The sequence below is a fragment of the Scyliorhinus canicula genome, chromosome 5 (genome assembly GCF_902713615.1).
Source record: "Scyliorhinus canicula chromosome 5, sScyCan1.1, whole genome shotgun sequence".
Taxonomy (NCBI): Eukaryota; Metazoa; Chordata; class Chondrichthyes; order Carcharhiniformes; family Scyliorhinidae; genus Scyliorhinus; species Scyliorhinus canicula.
The window spans coordinates 46,311,036-46,328,566 of record NC_052150.1 but is presented as its reverse complement, the minus strand read 5'-3'; the positions used below and the strand labels follow the sequence as shown (position 1 = coordinate 46,328,566).

General features: G+C 43.5%; 1 protein-coding gene across 1 annotated transcript in view; it reads right to left on the bottom strand.

Moving 5' to 3' along the window:
* kif13a (kinesin family member 13A) overlaps positions 1-17,531 on the bottom strand; it is a 350,954-nt gene that overhangs the window by 157,888 nt on the left and 175,535 nt on the right. Inside the window, 2 exon segments of the mRNA XM_038796988.1 lie at positions 5,851-6,031; positions 12,833-12,925. Coding sequence (XP_038652916.1) covers positions 5,851-6,031; positions 12,833-12,925 — 274 coding nt within the window.

The following is a 17,531-nucleotide window of genomic DNA, read 5'->3' as shown; positions in this document are numbered from 1 at the left end:
TCTCTTTAGGGATGATGACTCTATTTCCTTTGTACGAGATTCCACCTTGGGCAATTACTTAATCTTGGTAATGCTGTTGTGACCACAGGTCTGCCCTTGATGCCCACCTAACTATCCTTTCGTTACTACTTCTTGTCGCACTTGGAAGAGATTCATCATGTTCGCTAAGATGCTTGATTTGAGAAAGTCAGATTAAAGTTACTGGCCTCGCCGTCCACGACTGAGGACATGACAAGCCTGTTAAATCTCGCAAGAGGCCTCTCACGAGTTATATGAAGCTCATTACACCTCGTGAGTAGTTAGCCTCACTTGAATATGTCTACGTCAGAGTTACCCAAGGTGCAGGACCTAATGGCCTCACCTCAGAGACGCTGGCCGGACGCTGTTTCGCGCTGATCTCCGTGAACATGAACCAGGTGTACTGGCACGGGAGAAGGGGTGGTCTCCCGGGCAATGCCAGGGTGCCCAGGTGGCACTGCCAGGGTGCCTGGCTGCCAGTGCCAAGGTGCCCAGATGGCATCTTGCCTATGCCAGAGATCCGGGTGCCCTGCCCTTCTGGGTTGCAGTGGACTCAAAGAACCCCTAATTGGTAGAGGTCTGGAGGCCCCACTGGTGGTCCAGAAATTGGGGTGCCATTTTCACTTCCTGCTCTGGCGAGCTGAGCTCGCTAGTGCAGGAAATAAGTCCAAGTGCGACCTCAGCGGGGCATTTTTCAGTAGTGCCCAAGAAAGAAGCAGAGTTCCATTTTAACAGTGGGGTTGCTCTCAGCGCTGCAAGTGGCATAAAACACCCCGCTAAGCGATCCCAACACAGGACCCCTGTTTCTTTTCCATTAAATCGTTCCCAATGTCTCTGCTGGGTTGATGACTTTCAGATCATGTCAAGCTGCTGCTTCAAATTGAATCTCTGTTGGCACATTTAAGGTTACCAGCCCAAGTTTTAGACTTGCTTCAGCAGTCTGTTATGTCCCACCTAAGATTTGGAACTCTAGATCTTCTTTCTTGCCACTGCATTGGACTCCTCTTGGTATAAGTATTGTACCATCACATTGCCTCAATCTTATTTTCAAGGGATTCATTTTCGAATCAAAACTTTGAGCCACTTTGCACAGGTCTTTGAAGATCATGATGTTGCACAGTGCACCACGGTCTATCTGACACTTGTTGTTCGCTTGATACTCTCCTTCTACCGTCATCATTGTAACAGACACAAACCATTTATCCTCTATAGATTTCACTGAACTAACCTGCTGTATACTGTGACGCTCTCCATCTTTTCGTTGATGTCTCTCCAGTGGCCATTCGTCTGCCTGGCTTTGCTTTTTTCTCACCAAACACTTATGTGCAAAACGATTCTGCTTCTTGCAGTTAGAACACTGCTTTGCCCACACTGTGCAATCCTTCTTTTCCTTTGTATGATGTCCTCTGCAGAATTTACATCCTTCCCTTTGAAAGCAATTGTGCTGTTCTTTTGGCCTGTAAAGTTCTCAGCATAATTTATCTCCTGGTCTGCTCAGCTATGCTCCAGCTGACATTTCGCAACTTCAGCATTTTTATACACATCTCTTGCATTCTTTCTTCGCTTTTGGTCGGTTTTTCTGCTAAGGGTCTCATAGACTTAAGACTAATTTTTCTTTTAGCTGTCCAAGTTCACATGATTCCGCAAGCTGTGTTACTGCAGTCACATACTGATCTATGGTTTTCTTTTCATCTTGAACTCGAGTATTGAATACAAAGCATTCATAAATAGCATTCACTCGGGATTAAAAGCATTCATTTTGGGCTTTCAAAATCACTGCTGTCTGTTTTCTTTGTACATCAGTTAGACTTAAAGTTGTATACACTCCCCAGCAGTGTTGGAAGTGTGACTACTCATATGAATGATTACTCTTACGGTTAATTAATTAAATCTGTTGCCAGCTTGTAGTTTTGCTACTGCAAGTTGTAAAACTGCCAGTTATACTTTCATTTCTACCGAAGCTGGGGCTAGAAAGTTGCATCATCTTCACTCACCCAGTGTTCTACTTGCACTTTTCGGTATGAGTTTGCGTTTCATTGTCCCTTTTCAGCAACTCTTTGCAGATTTGAACGTTTCGGTGTGCCTTTTGGAGCTATGTCTTCCTTGCAACGTTTCCAGGATTTCAAAACTGTATTATTTCTTCATTGCCATCATGTTCCATGCTTAAAGACTGCAGAACTTCTCAGTGCTTTCTCACATAGGTCTTTATTGAACTCATCTCCATGTTGGCAGCTTATAGAGCTGGTTGCCCTGTGGCAGAGGTCACCTGACAACGGCAGGCCAGATAGGACATGTTGTATTGTTGCACTTCAAAACCCAAACGGGCTTAATGGGCTCTCTGTGCCCAACGGTTCTACATCCGTTTGTCGTTCAATCAGCTTGGATTAAATGCATCTGACATTTCAACCCCTTGCACCCAATATTCTGGCAAAGATGTCTGGATGGACTGCACTGTTTATGGTAGTTTGTTTGCTGTGACTTTGCAAAAAAAAAAAAAAACAAGGTGGGGCGAAGGTATGGGAGGTGGCGGGGGATTGGGAGAGCAGAATTTCCTGAGTTGTCCTGCACAGTGAGTCTTTATGCAGGGGCCTTCTCTTCTGCTTTCTGTTTTACCACAGAAGGGAAAGAAGACATTAATGCCGCTTGGATAGTAGTCACGTCAAGGGGGGCACGAGAAACACGACCGAGAACGTTGCTGAATACCGGGCAGTTAATTGAGATCTCATCTGCAAAGCAGTGGCCTGGCTTGATAGATCACCAGTTCTGTAATAACTTCAGCAAAACCAGTCTTCTAACAATAATTCCCTTTATTAAAGTAACTAAAAGGGGCGCAACCTTTGCATGCACTGCTCGCGTCCAAGCCCCAGGGACCTCAGGAGATTCCGGACCGGATTGGAGCTGTGGGTTTTCAACTCCCGCCATGCATCTCCTATTTGGCGAGCCTCTGCCCACTCAATAGGGGCGCTCATATTCCTCGAAGCTCAGAGAGATCTATTGACAATCCCCCTGACCTTCATGGCCATCATAACAAGTACAGTCTCAAAACGCTGAGAGGGCTGCAAAAGAATAGCTTGCTCTGAGAAAATAAGGGATGTTCTGTTTAAAGGCTCTAATTGCCATCTATTTGTCGGAAAACACGGAACAGTTGGAGAAAATGACCCAACACAAACAAGCTCCAGCAAATTTTACAGGCTGCATGAAAAGGAACTGAATGGCATCAAAGCAAATGTTACATTCCCATCACATCAAACTCAAAAACAGCACCTTGTTAAAAAGAATAACTGTATTGCTGCTGTTGTGCTCGGCAAGTGATTCACACAAGTGCACTCCCAGCACATTGAGCAGTTCAGCACTTCATTATCCTGTGAAAGATTTACAAAGTTGAAAACGAAGCTGGACTAACGTTAAACCTGGGTGTGGTTCTGTTTTGGCTCATTTTATTTGGCTATTGCTGCACACCCAATCTCTCTGGAGACTGGCGAGCAAACTAGCAAATGTCACCAAATACATCTGGATTTCAGTTTAAACAAATTGAGAACAGAATTCCACAGAAGCCAATGGTAGAAAGAGACCCCCAACACATTACTTAGGGCATTTTAACACACAGTATTCCCATCAGCAGAGTGAAAGGAAACAAAATTCTAAACTTCCGAAATGGTGGATCTATTGTCCCCTGGCAAAATATACAGGGCTCTACAAAACGTGACCAGCAGGATAGGCAAAATGGTATGATAATGGAGGAGGAGGAGGAGGAGGAGGAGAAGGCGATGCAGGTCTGCTACGTGGAAATGACAAAAAGTTTGACTATGTTGAATGACCAAATTTACTTAACATGCAATATTGAGGGTTTTTAAAAACTTTGTTCAATTATTTTTGATCAGGCCTTAATGCAATATTACATTTTGATTAAAGGTGGACATGATCTAAATTACAGATTTCATTTACCTCCAGTTTCGTACGGCTATTAAACTGATTATGGTATATTGCATCCTGCTGACTCAATCACAAATATGAAAATGAAAAAAATGCTAAGTAGCTCACAAGTAATTCCCCTTCCATTTTTACCATGAGCCATGTGTTTGAAAGGAGTTATTTAAAAGTAAATGCATAAATATCATAAATATACATCCAAACGTACAAGTTATACCAATAAGTACTAGTTTCATTAATAAGTAGTAGTTTCAAAAGTGTTCAGAAGTTAAATAATAAGGAATTACACACTCCGTTAATTAAAAAGGGAGTGGGTAAATCGTTCTCTTCTTGAAATTTACATTGCAATTACAGAATATTAAATAATACATGATGAAATAAAATTTCCTTCGAAATCTCACTCCCTTATTTAATGTACGAGGGATGTTTTAAATACTACTTTCAAAGAATTATAAGATTAGAATATTTTGTCCATAAAGAACAATTATATATGTCCATCTACAAAATTCCATCAGTGATAATGTGCTGGATATTCAAATGACAATTTTAGAGACTAGGTCTCATTCCCCCTTTTAAAATCTTCAGTCACAGTTGACGCGATATTTGACACAAGATTAATGAGGTTCAATGTAGTGCCAAAGGACAATAGGTTTAAGTAAATATTGTGGGTCATTAGCTTTATAAAGCGGATGAGTATGAGGAGAGCGTACAAAAATACACATGATGTTATCCGGCATAAATAAAGTTAATCGGGAGCACTCTCACTAATCTCAGAAGCATCTGCCCATAATAGGGCTGGCAGGAGTAGCTGAGGCACAGGCCTTGTGGGGACAAACTCTTGTCTTCACACCGAGGACACCTCCAGAACTAACCATGCCTCTAGCCAAGCTGTTGGAACACAGCGACAACACTGGCTTCCTACTTGCCAAAGTGCAATACTCACTATGTCCCTGCCACAAAAAGCAGGACATACCCAGTCTGGCCAATTACCATCCCATCTGCTTTCTCTTAATCATTAGCAAACTGATGGAAAATGTCATCAATGGTGCTTTCAAGCAGAACCTACACACCAAGAACTTGCACATAATGCTCAGTTGGGGTTCCACCAAGATCACTTGGCTTCAGAACTCATTATTGCCTTTAGAGTCATCCAGACTCGAAACGTTAGGCCCCTTCGCTCTCCACAGATGCCGTGAGACGTGCTGAGATTACCCTGTTCTCTTCTGTTTTTGTTTCAGATTTCAGAATCCGTAATTATTTGTTTTTAATCATTATTGTTTTAGTCCAGGCATCGGCAAAGGAGCTGAAAGTGACAGCATTCGACCAAGACAACATTCTACCAAGTGTCATGGAGCCCGAGTAATGTTGAAGCCAATAGGAATCAGTGAGGGAGTTCTCCACTGGCTGGAGTTGTACATAGTACAAAGATTGCTGGGGCAGCTGGAGGCCTCAGAAGACCAATTCAGAAGCTTCCCAGGAAACGTATCCTGAATCAGAGGAGGTGGAGGGAAGTGGGGCTGGTCAAGGAGAGGGATCTGTATTTGGAGGAAGAGTTCGCCAGTCTGGCTAAAGGAGGGGAGACCTGCCAAGGGGTTACATAAACATTAATGTGACAATGACCGGATAATCTGAGATGTGTTAATTGGTGGATTAATTTCAGTGGTTAGCACTGTTGCTTCATGGCGCCGAGGTCCCAGGTGCGATCCCGGCTCTGGGTCACTGCCCGTGTGGAGTTTGCACATTCTCCCAGTGTCCGCGTGCGTTTCGCTCTCACAACCCAAAGATGTGCAGCGTAGGTGGATTGGCCACACTAAATTGCCCCTTAATGGGAAAAAATGAATTGAGTACTCTAAATTGATTTTTAAAAAAATAAAGCGAGGAAACGTTTCAGTTAGCACTCACCCCTTTGGATCAAGTAGATCCCGGACCTTCTCATTATAGATCTCCATAAATGACACTTCTACTTTAAATGTGTGAGATTCATTTTCCTCTTTGGAGACTCTTCCAAACAATGCACCACAAAGACGAGGTATAAGTCCTGGTACATCAACACTGCCCATCATCGAAAAAGATTTCCCTGAACCTGAATGTACAGAAAAAAAGACATGCATTTATTATAATGCTTTTCACGACTACAGGCTCTGTCCCCAAGAATAGTAAAACAATGTTGAAAGCTGAAACCAATCTTTGGAAGCATCTATTTGTATAACCAATTTCGCAAGTTAACTTGTTCAAGGCAGAAGTGTGCACACTGCCTCCAAAACACGAGTCCAAAACAGTTCAAGAGGGGATTTATAGTGTCAAAACAGGTGAAAAATAGATTGGTTGGAACATTAATTAAGTTATTCCTAATTTTCTCTCTCTATCCTACCCCTTGTCCAATGACACACTTCACTTGCATGATATCCAAGTGGACTGAGGCAAACTGGTCATACTTGCAGAAGTTACCAACCTGGGAGCATAAAAACATTTGAATTAGGAGCAGCAGACGACCACTTGGCCCCTCGGGCCACTCGGTCATTCAATATCATGGCTGATCTCATTTTAACCTCAACTGCACGTCCCAGCCTACCCCTTATAACCTTTCACCCCTATCTTATCTCAAGATGTGGAGATGCAGATGTTGGACTGGGGTGGGCACAGTAAGAAGTCTTTCAACACCAGGTTAAAGTCCAACAGGTTTATTTGGAATCACGAGCTTTCGAAGCGCAGCTCCTTCATCAGGTGAGTGAAGAGGTAGGTTACACAAACACAGGATATATAGACAAAGCTAATGATGCAAGATGATACTTTGCAGGCGAGTCTTTGCAGGTAATTAAATCTTTGTAGTTCAAGACGGTGCGACTGGAGAGAGGGATAAGCACAGGTTAAAGTAGTGTGAATTGTCTCAAGCCAGGACAGTTGGTGGGGGGTTAAATGTAGTGAGACATGAATCCAAGATCTCGATTGAGGCTGTACTCATGCGTACGGAACTTGGCTATCAGTTTCTGCTCGACGATTCGGCGTTGTCATGCGTCCCGAAGGCCGCCTTGGAAAATGCGTACATGAAGATCAGAGGCTGAATGCCCTTGACTGCTAGAGTGTTTCCTGAATGGAAGGGAACATTCCTGTATTCCTGCCTGATGATTGTCGCGCGATGTCCGTTCATCCATTGTCAAGAGTGTCTGTGTGGTCTCACCAATGTATCATGCCTCAGGACATCCTTTCCTGCAGCGAATGAAGTAGACAGCGTTGGCCGAGTCACACGAGTATGTGCCGTGTACTTGGTGGGTGGTGTTCTCACGAAACTGAACAGAGCGGACTACTGCGAAGAAGTATACCGACAACTCAACAACCAGGAACACTACGGACAGTTAACCGCCGATCGGACCAAAGGACTCACCCGCCAACTCAACAGACTGATCAAGATCTTTGATCCAGACTTTCAGAGGAGTCTATGTGCTCTCATCCCACGTACTCCCATCTTAAATGGCCTCCTGCAAAGAACGCTGGGAAATTTGGCCAAGCTGAGCACAGACAGGCTGCAGCCTGCAAATATACAAAGTTGTAGCTCAGACTTATGCAGAAACTAACACAGGAAAAAGGCTATTAAAAGGTCTTCCCAGGAACAATAGAACTCTCCTGTAAAACACATTGTCTACCAGGCACAGCAGCACCCAGGCACCTGCTCCCAACACTTCCAGACATGGCCACTGAGTGCCTACCCTAAAATCAATGTGGCAGCCCCTGATTGGACTTGATCGATCAGGGTGATGGAGCCCTGATCAATTGATTGACAAGGACCGAGAGACCGCCCACGAAAGGGGCAGGGAAATCCAAGCAGTTTAAAAGGTACTACGCAGGCCACTACTCGCTCTCTCGATCACAGCACCGACAGCCACCAACAATGATGAATCCACCGCCAGCCAAGAAGAACCCACGCCATCTACAGAGGGACCAGAACAGAGGACACCGACTGCCTACAAGAACTTCAGCACTGCCAGACTACCAGAAATTAGAAACGGTCATATCTGCTCTGTATTTGACGGTCACCTGGAAGTTACGTTAAGGTCGTTTAAGTGTATTAGTTTATAGTCCACTGTGCATCAACGTGTAGTAAATAACCTTGTGTATGTTAATAAACTATTATTGTACTAAACAACTTGTGTGATAATTTGTCCACCATATACGGGTTAAACACACACTGTGGTTTTGATAAAGAAAAGAGCAACAGACTTCTTACAGAAACTCAGCACCCATGGACCAGTTGAACCAGGAACATTCCTTGTTACAATGGATGTCTCGGCACTCTACACCAGTATCCCCCATGACGACGGCATTGCTGCAACAGCCTCTGTACTGAACACCGACAACTGCCAATCTCCAGGCTCAATTCTACAACTCATCCGCTTCAAATTGGATCACAATGTCTTCACCTTCGACAACAGATTCTTCATCCAGACACACGGAACAGCCATGGGGACCAGATTCGTACCTCAGTACGCCAATATCTTCATGCATAAGTTCGAACAAGGCCTCTGCACTGCACAGGGCCTTCAACCTATACACTAGATACATCAATGAGATTTTCTCCTTTGGACCCACAGCAAAGAATCACTGAAACGACTGCACAATGACATCAATAAGTTCCATCCCACCATCATACTCACCGTGGACTACTCTCCAGAATTGGTGGCATTCTTGGACACACTCATCTCCATCAAGGACGGTCACCGCAGCACTTCGCTTTATCACAAGCCCACTGATAACCTCACAACGCTCCACTTTTCAGCTTCCACCCTAATAATAATAATAATCACTTATTGTCACATTGGCTTCAATGAAGTTACTGGGGAAAGCCCCTAGTCGCCACATTCCGGCGCCTGTTCGGGAGGTACAGAAAACACATTAAAGAAGCCATCCCCTATGGACAAGCCCTCCGTATACACAGGATCTGCTCAGATGAGGAGGAACATAACAGACACCTAGAGACGCTGAAGGATGCCCTCGTAAGGACAGGATATGGCGCTCGACTTTATCGATCGACAGTTCCAACGCATCATGGCAAAAAACCACATCAACCACCTCAGAAGGCAAACACGGGACACAACCAACATAGTACCCTTCGTCGTTCAGTACTTCCCTGAAGCGGAGAAATCTTCTTCGGAGCCTTCATCACGTCATCGATGAAGACGAACATCTTGCCACGGCCATCCCTACACCCCCACTACTTGCCTTCAAACAACCGTGCAACCTCAATACAGACCATTGTTTGCAGCAAACTAGCCAGCCTTCAAGAGAACAGTGACCACGACACCGCACAACCCTGCCATTGCAACCTCTGCAAGACATACCAGATAAATCGACATGGATACCACCATTACTCGCGAGAACACCACCCACCAGGTACGCAGTACATACTCTTATGACTCGGCCAACATTGTCTACCTCATACACTGCAGGAAAGGATGTCTTGAGGAGTGGTATATTGGCGAGACAATGCAGACGCTGCGACAACGGATGAACAGGCATCGCGCGACAATCACCAGGCAGGAACGTTCTCTTCCAGTCAGGGAACACTTCGGCAGTTAAGTCATTCAGTCTCTGATCTTTGGGTAAGCGTTCTCCAAGGCAGCCTTTAGGATGCACGACAACGCAGAATCGCCGAGCAGAAACCGATAGCCAAGTTCCGCACGCACGAGTACAGCTTCAACCGGGGTCTTGGATACATTTAATCCCCCACCATCTGCCTTGGATTGCAAAATCCTACCAACTGTCCTAGTTTGAGACAATTCACACCTCTTTAACCTGTGATTATCCCTCTCTCCAGTCGCACCATCTGGACCTGTAAAGGTTTAATTACCTGCAAGGAGTCACATTCAAATTATCACATTGTATCATTGGCTTTGTCTATATATGTTGTGTTTGTTACCTACCTCTTCACTCACCTGATGAAGGAGCTACGCTCCAAAAGCTCGTGATTCCAAATAAACCTGTTGGACTTTAACCTGGTGTTGCAAGACTTCTAACTGCATCTTATCAAGAATCTAGTTATCTCTGCCTGAAGGATATTCAAAGACTCTGCCTCAAACAGAAGAGAGTTCTAAAGATTCACAACCCTCTGAGATACTTTTGTTTCCTAATCTCGGTTTTAAATAAGCAACCTCTTACTTTTAAACGGTAACCCCTAGTTCTAGATTGTCCCACAACAGGGAACATCCTTTCCACATTCACCCTGTCAATACCCCTCTGGATCTTGTATGTTTTGATCAAGTCGCTTCTTATTCTTCTAAACTCCAGTGGATAGAAGCCTAGGCCTGTCCAGCCTTTCCTCATAAGACAACCTATTCATTCAGGTATTAATCTTGTAAACCTTCTCTGAACTGCTTCCAACACATTTACATTTTTCCTTAAATAGGGAGACCAATACTGCCTCAGTATTCCAGGTGTAGTCCCATTAGTAACCTGTATAACTGAAGCGCAACTTTCCTATGCTTGTATTCCATTCTCCTTGCAATAAAAGATAACAATAATTTATTGCTGCACCTACGTACTAAACATTTGCAATCCACGCACTCTGACATCTCAGAGCTCAGCACCATCTCACCATTTAGACAGCATGCTTCTTTTTTTATTCATCCTGTCAAAATGGACTACCTCACAAATTCCCATATTTTCCTCCATTTGCCAGATCTTTGTCCACTCGCCTAACCTATCTATATCCTTTTGCATCCACAAATTTAGCAACCATACCTTCAGCCTCTTCTTGAAAGTCATTTATATCAATTGTAAAAAGTTCAGGCCACAGCACAGATCCTTCTGCACACTACTCGTCACATCCCGCCGGTCGGAAAATGACCCATTTTTGCCTACTGTCTATTTACTCTTAACTAGCCAATCTTCTATCCATGCCAATATATTACCCTACATCATGAGCTTTTCCTTTACAATAACCTTATCAAATGCCTTCTGGAAATCTAAGTACAGTACACCCACCGGTTTCCCTTTATTCACAGCACCTGTGACTCCTTCAAAGAACTACAATGAATTGGTTGAACAAGATAAACCATGTTGACTCTGCCCAAGTGACTCTATAGTGAAGATTGTAAAATAACAGTTCAATTAAACTCTTCAGCAAAGGCAGCTGGTTATGAGCAAACAAATATGGAGTCATAAAATTAGCCGTACATAATATGCATGCTAAGCAGAATGTGAAATTGAAGACGGATGAGTCCTGGGACGATACACAAAAATAAAAATGAATAACGCACATACTCCACGAATGGTGCCAATAGCTATGGGGTAACAGAAAGAGATTAAGGATTTTAGTAAGTGTGACACATATGTCCAGCACTACAAAGCAAACAGAATACTGACTATTCTGCAATTGTTACACTCGAATAAAAGCAACTGAATGTCCTGCTCCAACTATACATTGGTTTGGTCTGACCGCAGCTCGGGTACAGTACATAGTTTTGGTTATCAGGATACAAGGGAGAGGTATGGCTCTTGGAGGTAGTTCAAAGAGAAGCTCAAGCAGCAAAGGACAGAATTATATGGGGAAACAGGAGTTACACCTTTCGATCTTAGCAGATGGCGGCAACAGAATCTCAGAGTATATACAAGTTAATAACTATTATGCAAAAGGAAAAATCAGAACATCACTCAAACTAAATAACAGAAGTAGCTCCAGACTCAGTTGAGAAAAAGAGAAATTTGGGGCCGATATCAGGAAGTTCATTTTCATATAAAGAATGATTAATATGTGGAAATGAATTCATAGTTAGGTCACTGGAGGTGAAACACCTGGAATCATTTGAACAACAGTTAGATTTTCTGATATTGGAGGATCTACTCCACAGGGTCCTTCTGGAGACTGAGGTAATATCACCATCGTCATCTCCTGAACTTAACTTCTGATCTTGAAATGCAAAATTTGAATCTAATATCCCAACTCGACCAGCATAAAAATGGTAGCAACTGTAAATGCCAGTGAGTCTAAAAATGATTGGGATCCAAATTACTTTAGTCTGCAGAGATCACCACTTAAAAGTTGAAAACAAACATACTTCTATAATGTTATGAATCATAAAAGGACATCACTGGGTGCACCAGACAAAATAGGTGGTGTACTCTATAGGTTAGTTCTGGATCTACTTTTGTTCTTGCAAATCTGCACACTGCATCGGTCAGACACAATTCTGTCTGCAGTTTTAGGTCCTCATTATAGTCAGTCCATTAAAACCACAGACGGCATACTACAGATTCACCAGGATGATAACAAGAGATTTGAAACTAGAGAATTTGGAGATCCTCAGAACTATTTCCACAGAAACAAAGAAGCCCATGAGAAGAGTTGCTTGGGAATAATGAAATCCTCACAACAAAATTTTTATTTTTTTTTAAAAGAAGTGTTTGGCTGGCTGGATAGGGTGAGATTTTCTCTGATTGAGGGGCCAGTTACAAGGTGTAATCAATTTAATATTCTCACGAATGATGACAAGAGATGTTAGGAGAAATGTCCATGCAGCAGATTATCTCAGCGTGGAGAAGCTTTGAATAAATAATATCTGAAACAATGTATATTACATAGAAGGAAAATTTGGATGAATATTTTATGTAGACAAATAGTCATGGTTCTGAAGAAAGAGTGGGGCAGTGGAATTAGCTCTGGATTGCTCTAGCATACAGGTGGCAGAGACGAAGTGGGATGAATAGCCACCTGTGTGCTCTGAGCTTCTGTGGAGATTGTGCTGTTTAATTATATGATTGACAGCCAGCCATTTTAAATCAACGATGAGTGCCTTGATAATGATCAACCTCGGCAATTAAAATTTATGCAACTTGGGTTCAGACCAACTGCTCTCTTGAAATTTACTAAAAGCAGGTGTGGAATATATCTTACCTGTCTGTCCATAGGCAAAAATGCAAGCATTATATCCTTGAAATGCATTCTCAAGTATCCCTTCGCCAAGGCACTTGAAAACTACTTCTTGACCTAAAGTGAAAGGGGGAAGAAAAAACATAGGTTACAGTAAGAATACAATGGAATTCTACCCCTCCTCTACGGAAGGTGTTGACTCAATTTATGACTTCATAGTTCATTCCTCCAGTGACCACTCTTAAAGTGTGATTCCAAACACTGCATACTGGCAGTTTGTTCTTGTCATAGAAAATGTCATGGTCAAGCCCAATTCGGCTCTCACCTGATGCCCACATGTGCACATCACAGGAGGGACCACTCAGGAGTGGAAGCGCTGGTTGATCGTTACCTGCTTCAGCCCCGGAGCACTGGGGTCAAATGAAGGACCTCTTGGCTGCATTGCTGGAGATCAGTTAACTCACCAAAGACTGAGGAGCATAGGAACAGGAGTAGGACATTTGGCCCTGTGAGCTTGCTCCACCATTCAATAAGATCATGGCTGATCTGGTTGTGGTCTCAGCTCCAGTTTCCCATCTGCACCCCCTTAACTCTCAACTCCCTTGCCGAACAAAAGTTTGCCTAACTCTGCACTCAGTAGATCCAAAGGACCAGCCTCCCCTACTTCCTGGGAAGAGAATGCTAAGCACCAATGACCCTTGGGGAGAAAATATTTCTACTCATCTCGGTCTTAAAACTCTTTCCCCTAATTCTACTCTCTCACATAAGAAGAAACATCCTCCTGGTATCCACCCTATCAAGTCTCTTCAGGATCTTGAATGTTTTAATAAGATTCTCTCAGAGATAAAATCAATGATGTTCTGGTCTCAACAATGTAGACATAGACATAGAACTTACAGTGCAGAAGGAGGCCACCTGGCCCATTGAGTCTGCACTGACCCTTGGAAAGAACATCTCACATCTCCATCCTAACCCTGCAACCCCACCCAAACCTTTTCTGGACACTAAGAGCAATTTAGCATGGCCAATCCATCTAACCTGCACATCTTTGGACTGTGGGAGGAAACCGGAGCACCTGGAGGAAACCCATGCAGGGACAGGGAGAACGTGCAGACTCCGCACAGAGAGTGACCCAAGCCGGGAATTGAACCTGGGACCCTGGAGCGGTGAAGCAACTATGCTAACCACTGTGCTACCGTGCCGCCCGGGTAGTATTGCACCAGGAGGTGCTTTCGCCTACGAGGCAATCAAGAAGCTGGGCAAGCAAAGAACAAACTTCGTTATTTAAGCAACTCAGTCCCAGAAATGTAAATTTCAGTAACACAACTTTAGAACATAACTTTGTTCCTTTGGATTGATTCTGGTCTCAGCTCGTGGGTTTAAAAGTCTCCCTTCTCTGCTTTGGCTGTGAAAGGTTTGATGCGAAATGTGTTTAAGAAGTCTTAATCCAGTCCTAAATTGATTTGCGCCCAGAGCGCACAATGGTTAGCAATTTAGTTCATACTGAAGTGACAATGTCACCAATCCAGTTCATAAGGATAATTAAGTGGCAAGTGGAAAAACTCATGCTTATGCAGCTTGACTCTAAAGCCAGAGTAACAAATATGTTGGTTGACCTGCAGAACGCTGCAGCCGTGATACACAGATCACGGAGAAGCTGCAATATAAGCCCACAGCCAGGCCTAATCTGACCCTGGAGTGAAACTCCTTTCTCCAAAAAAAAACACTTCTGCTACCAGACTGAAACTGTGTTGAACTGATGCTGTAATGTATTGTAAATGCTCAGAGCCAGTAAAATTATTTATTCTACTTCTAGCCATGATGTATTAAATGATCACGAGAAGTGCTTAAATTTCCCAGCGTCGACATTCTTTACCTTGAGCATAAAATTAACAGTGGTCCTTACGGTAGGTCAGTGCTTTCCTGTCCATTAATGGATGACAGCAATAGAAAGGCAATTTGTACCACTATTATAGGATCACTTCCTGCCGAGAGGAATTTGTTCATTTAAATAGTTAGAAATGCTTCTCAGTAGGTTGTCGAATAGGTAATAGAGTTAAGGGCCATGTCTTGCGGTATCAGAAGTGGCGATACACTGAACCTAGACCAGACACACACTGGGGCCTATCGTAAGAAGCCCAGATGCACATAAAAGGCGACCCAACAGAGCTCCTGACCCGCACCTGTGCCTGACATTAGAGTTCCTGACCCGCAACCAGAGCCTGACATTAGAGTTCCTGACCCGCAACCAGAGCCTGACCATCCGAGGTCCTGACCCTTGTTGGGGCCTGACCATCCGAATTCCTGACCGCATCAGGGACCATCAAATGTCCTCACCCGTACTGGGGGCAATCTGAGATTCTGGGGTTGTGGGGTGAGACCCACACAGACACAGGGGGAATGTGGAAACTCCACACAGAGAGTGACCCGGGGCCAGGATCAAACCTGGTGTTGTGAGGCAGCAGTGCGAACCACTGCGCCATCATGTTGCCCCCAGTATTCACATTTAGTGTTGTGGGTTCACATTTTATGTTTGGGGCTGGTTTAGCACAGTGGGCTAAACATCTGGCCTTTTAATGCAGAACAAGGAGAGCAGCGCGGGTTCAATTCCCGTACCGGCCTCCCTGAATAGGCGCCAGAATGTGGCGACTATGAGCTTTACAGTAACTTAATTTAAGCCTACTTGTGACAATAAGCGATTATTATTACATAGGGTCGTGTGACCCGATCGGCACCATTTTGAAGTGTCCTCTCCTGGTCTTGTTCCCCCAATGACTGATTCTGCAGTTAGCCACCAACCCTTCCACTCCTAACCTTGCTGCTGGCCGACCCTCCCAGTCACCGCTGGCCTGCCCACTGGCCATATTTCCTACTTACAGATTGCCTCTGCAACCCTGAAACTCAAAACTGCTCTTGCTCTGTAGGTAGCGACCTACTCCTATCTCTCATCTCCTGAGCCCTCGCTAAGGGTTTGGTAGAGGGAGGGAGTGAGCGGAAGCATCAGCCAGCAGGTGGGTCGTTGAGCGAGAGAGTCAGGGAGCTGGAGAGTTAGGGAGCATGAGAGTCAGAGAGCTGGAGCAAAGTAGAAAGAGTTAGTGCATTTCTTCCAAATTTTAAAATTTATATTATTTTAGAAGTAATTCTGATTAACAATGTAGCAATTTAGCCGTGTACAGCATTTAAACTTAAGAGGCAAAAATATTTGAATATTTTTTCTGAAGGAAAAAGGTCCTTTAGAACCTAAATAACGAGGGCAGCACAGTGGCGCAGTGGTTAGCACTGCTGCCTCACGGCGCCAAGGTCCCAGGTTCAGTCCTGGCTCTGGGTCACAATCCGTGTGGAGTTTGCACATTCTTCCCGTGTTAGCGTGTGTTTCGCCCCCTCAACCCCAAAAGATGTGCACTGTAGGTGGATTGACCACGCTAAATTACTCTTTAATTTGGAAAAATGAATTGGGCACTATAAATTTTTAAAAACAGACAAAAAAAAAATAACCTAACGAAAGGTTTTATGTTCATTACAATGGGAACATTTAATTCTCTCAAGATAGTTTAATTTGAAGTTGCATTTTTCAGTTACGCAAGTACAACATTAAGAAATGACTGTACTTCAGCTGAAACAATAGTTTGCTTCCCCAACATACCGCTCTGACTTGGATTTCATTCACTTGCATGTCAATTAAAAGTTCCCATTTGAAATGATTCAGCCATTAGAAGCAAATGTAAATCAGATTTGAACCCACAATAAGCACAGCTAAGACAGGTCATCTTGGTAACACAAGGCAAAAGTTAGAAATTGATTATATTCCTGATTCCAACAAAATCTTCTGGTTGCTTACTTCTTGTTTCAAAATCTACACAGCTTCAACTCATGACTGGAGAAATGATTTTCCTTCTCATTTTAAAACCACACACTCAAAACAATGTTCACTGGCTGTAATACGCACACACACCCTCACCACAGAGGCATGCCATTGTCTCTTCTGTTTACTTTGCTATATATGCTCTATATTCTAAACGCAAGGCGATTCCATGAAGGCTCCGAATGCCTAACATGATCACTTACTTGCTATACACATAAAGCATCTTACTTGTTGGTTTAAATGACAATTCCTGCTGTGCTAAATGTTTACATTAAAGGGCTTTCTTCTAGATGTCACAGTATATGCCACAATGTAGAGATAAGCCTCCTGGTATCTGACACAATAGAAATGGGCCTTACTGATCAATGCACATGCAGAATAGAAATGGCGGTTTTATTGCCCGAATTACAATGAACTGTAACACCTCAGAAAGTTTTAAGAGGCCAACATATGCTCCAGAAAGCTGGCACTTTACTTAACCTCCTGACCCCATTTGAAGTTTGACTTTCAAAGGCTACAAAATGCTGAAAATTCCAAACAAAACAAGACACAAATGTAAAACACACAGGGCGCAAACAATGTCCCCATTCACAGAAAGCTTGTTATCCAGGATGTCTTATGCACACATACAGTGAAGGTGTCTTCTGATGCAGAGAAACTTAAATATTAAGCAGTGAATTGCATCATAGTAAGAGGCAGTGTACAGACAAGTCAGAATAAAAATAGTTTAAGTACTTAACATGCTGCTTTAGGTGACAGTGGGGAGGTAGGCTATTTATTCGTAAAGCTCCACTCAATTTCAGTTTATACCACAATGCCGATTTTTCCCTTCAGAAAAACGAACAAGGTTGTACTGACTTC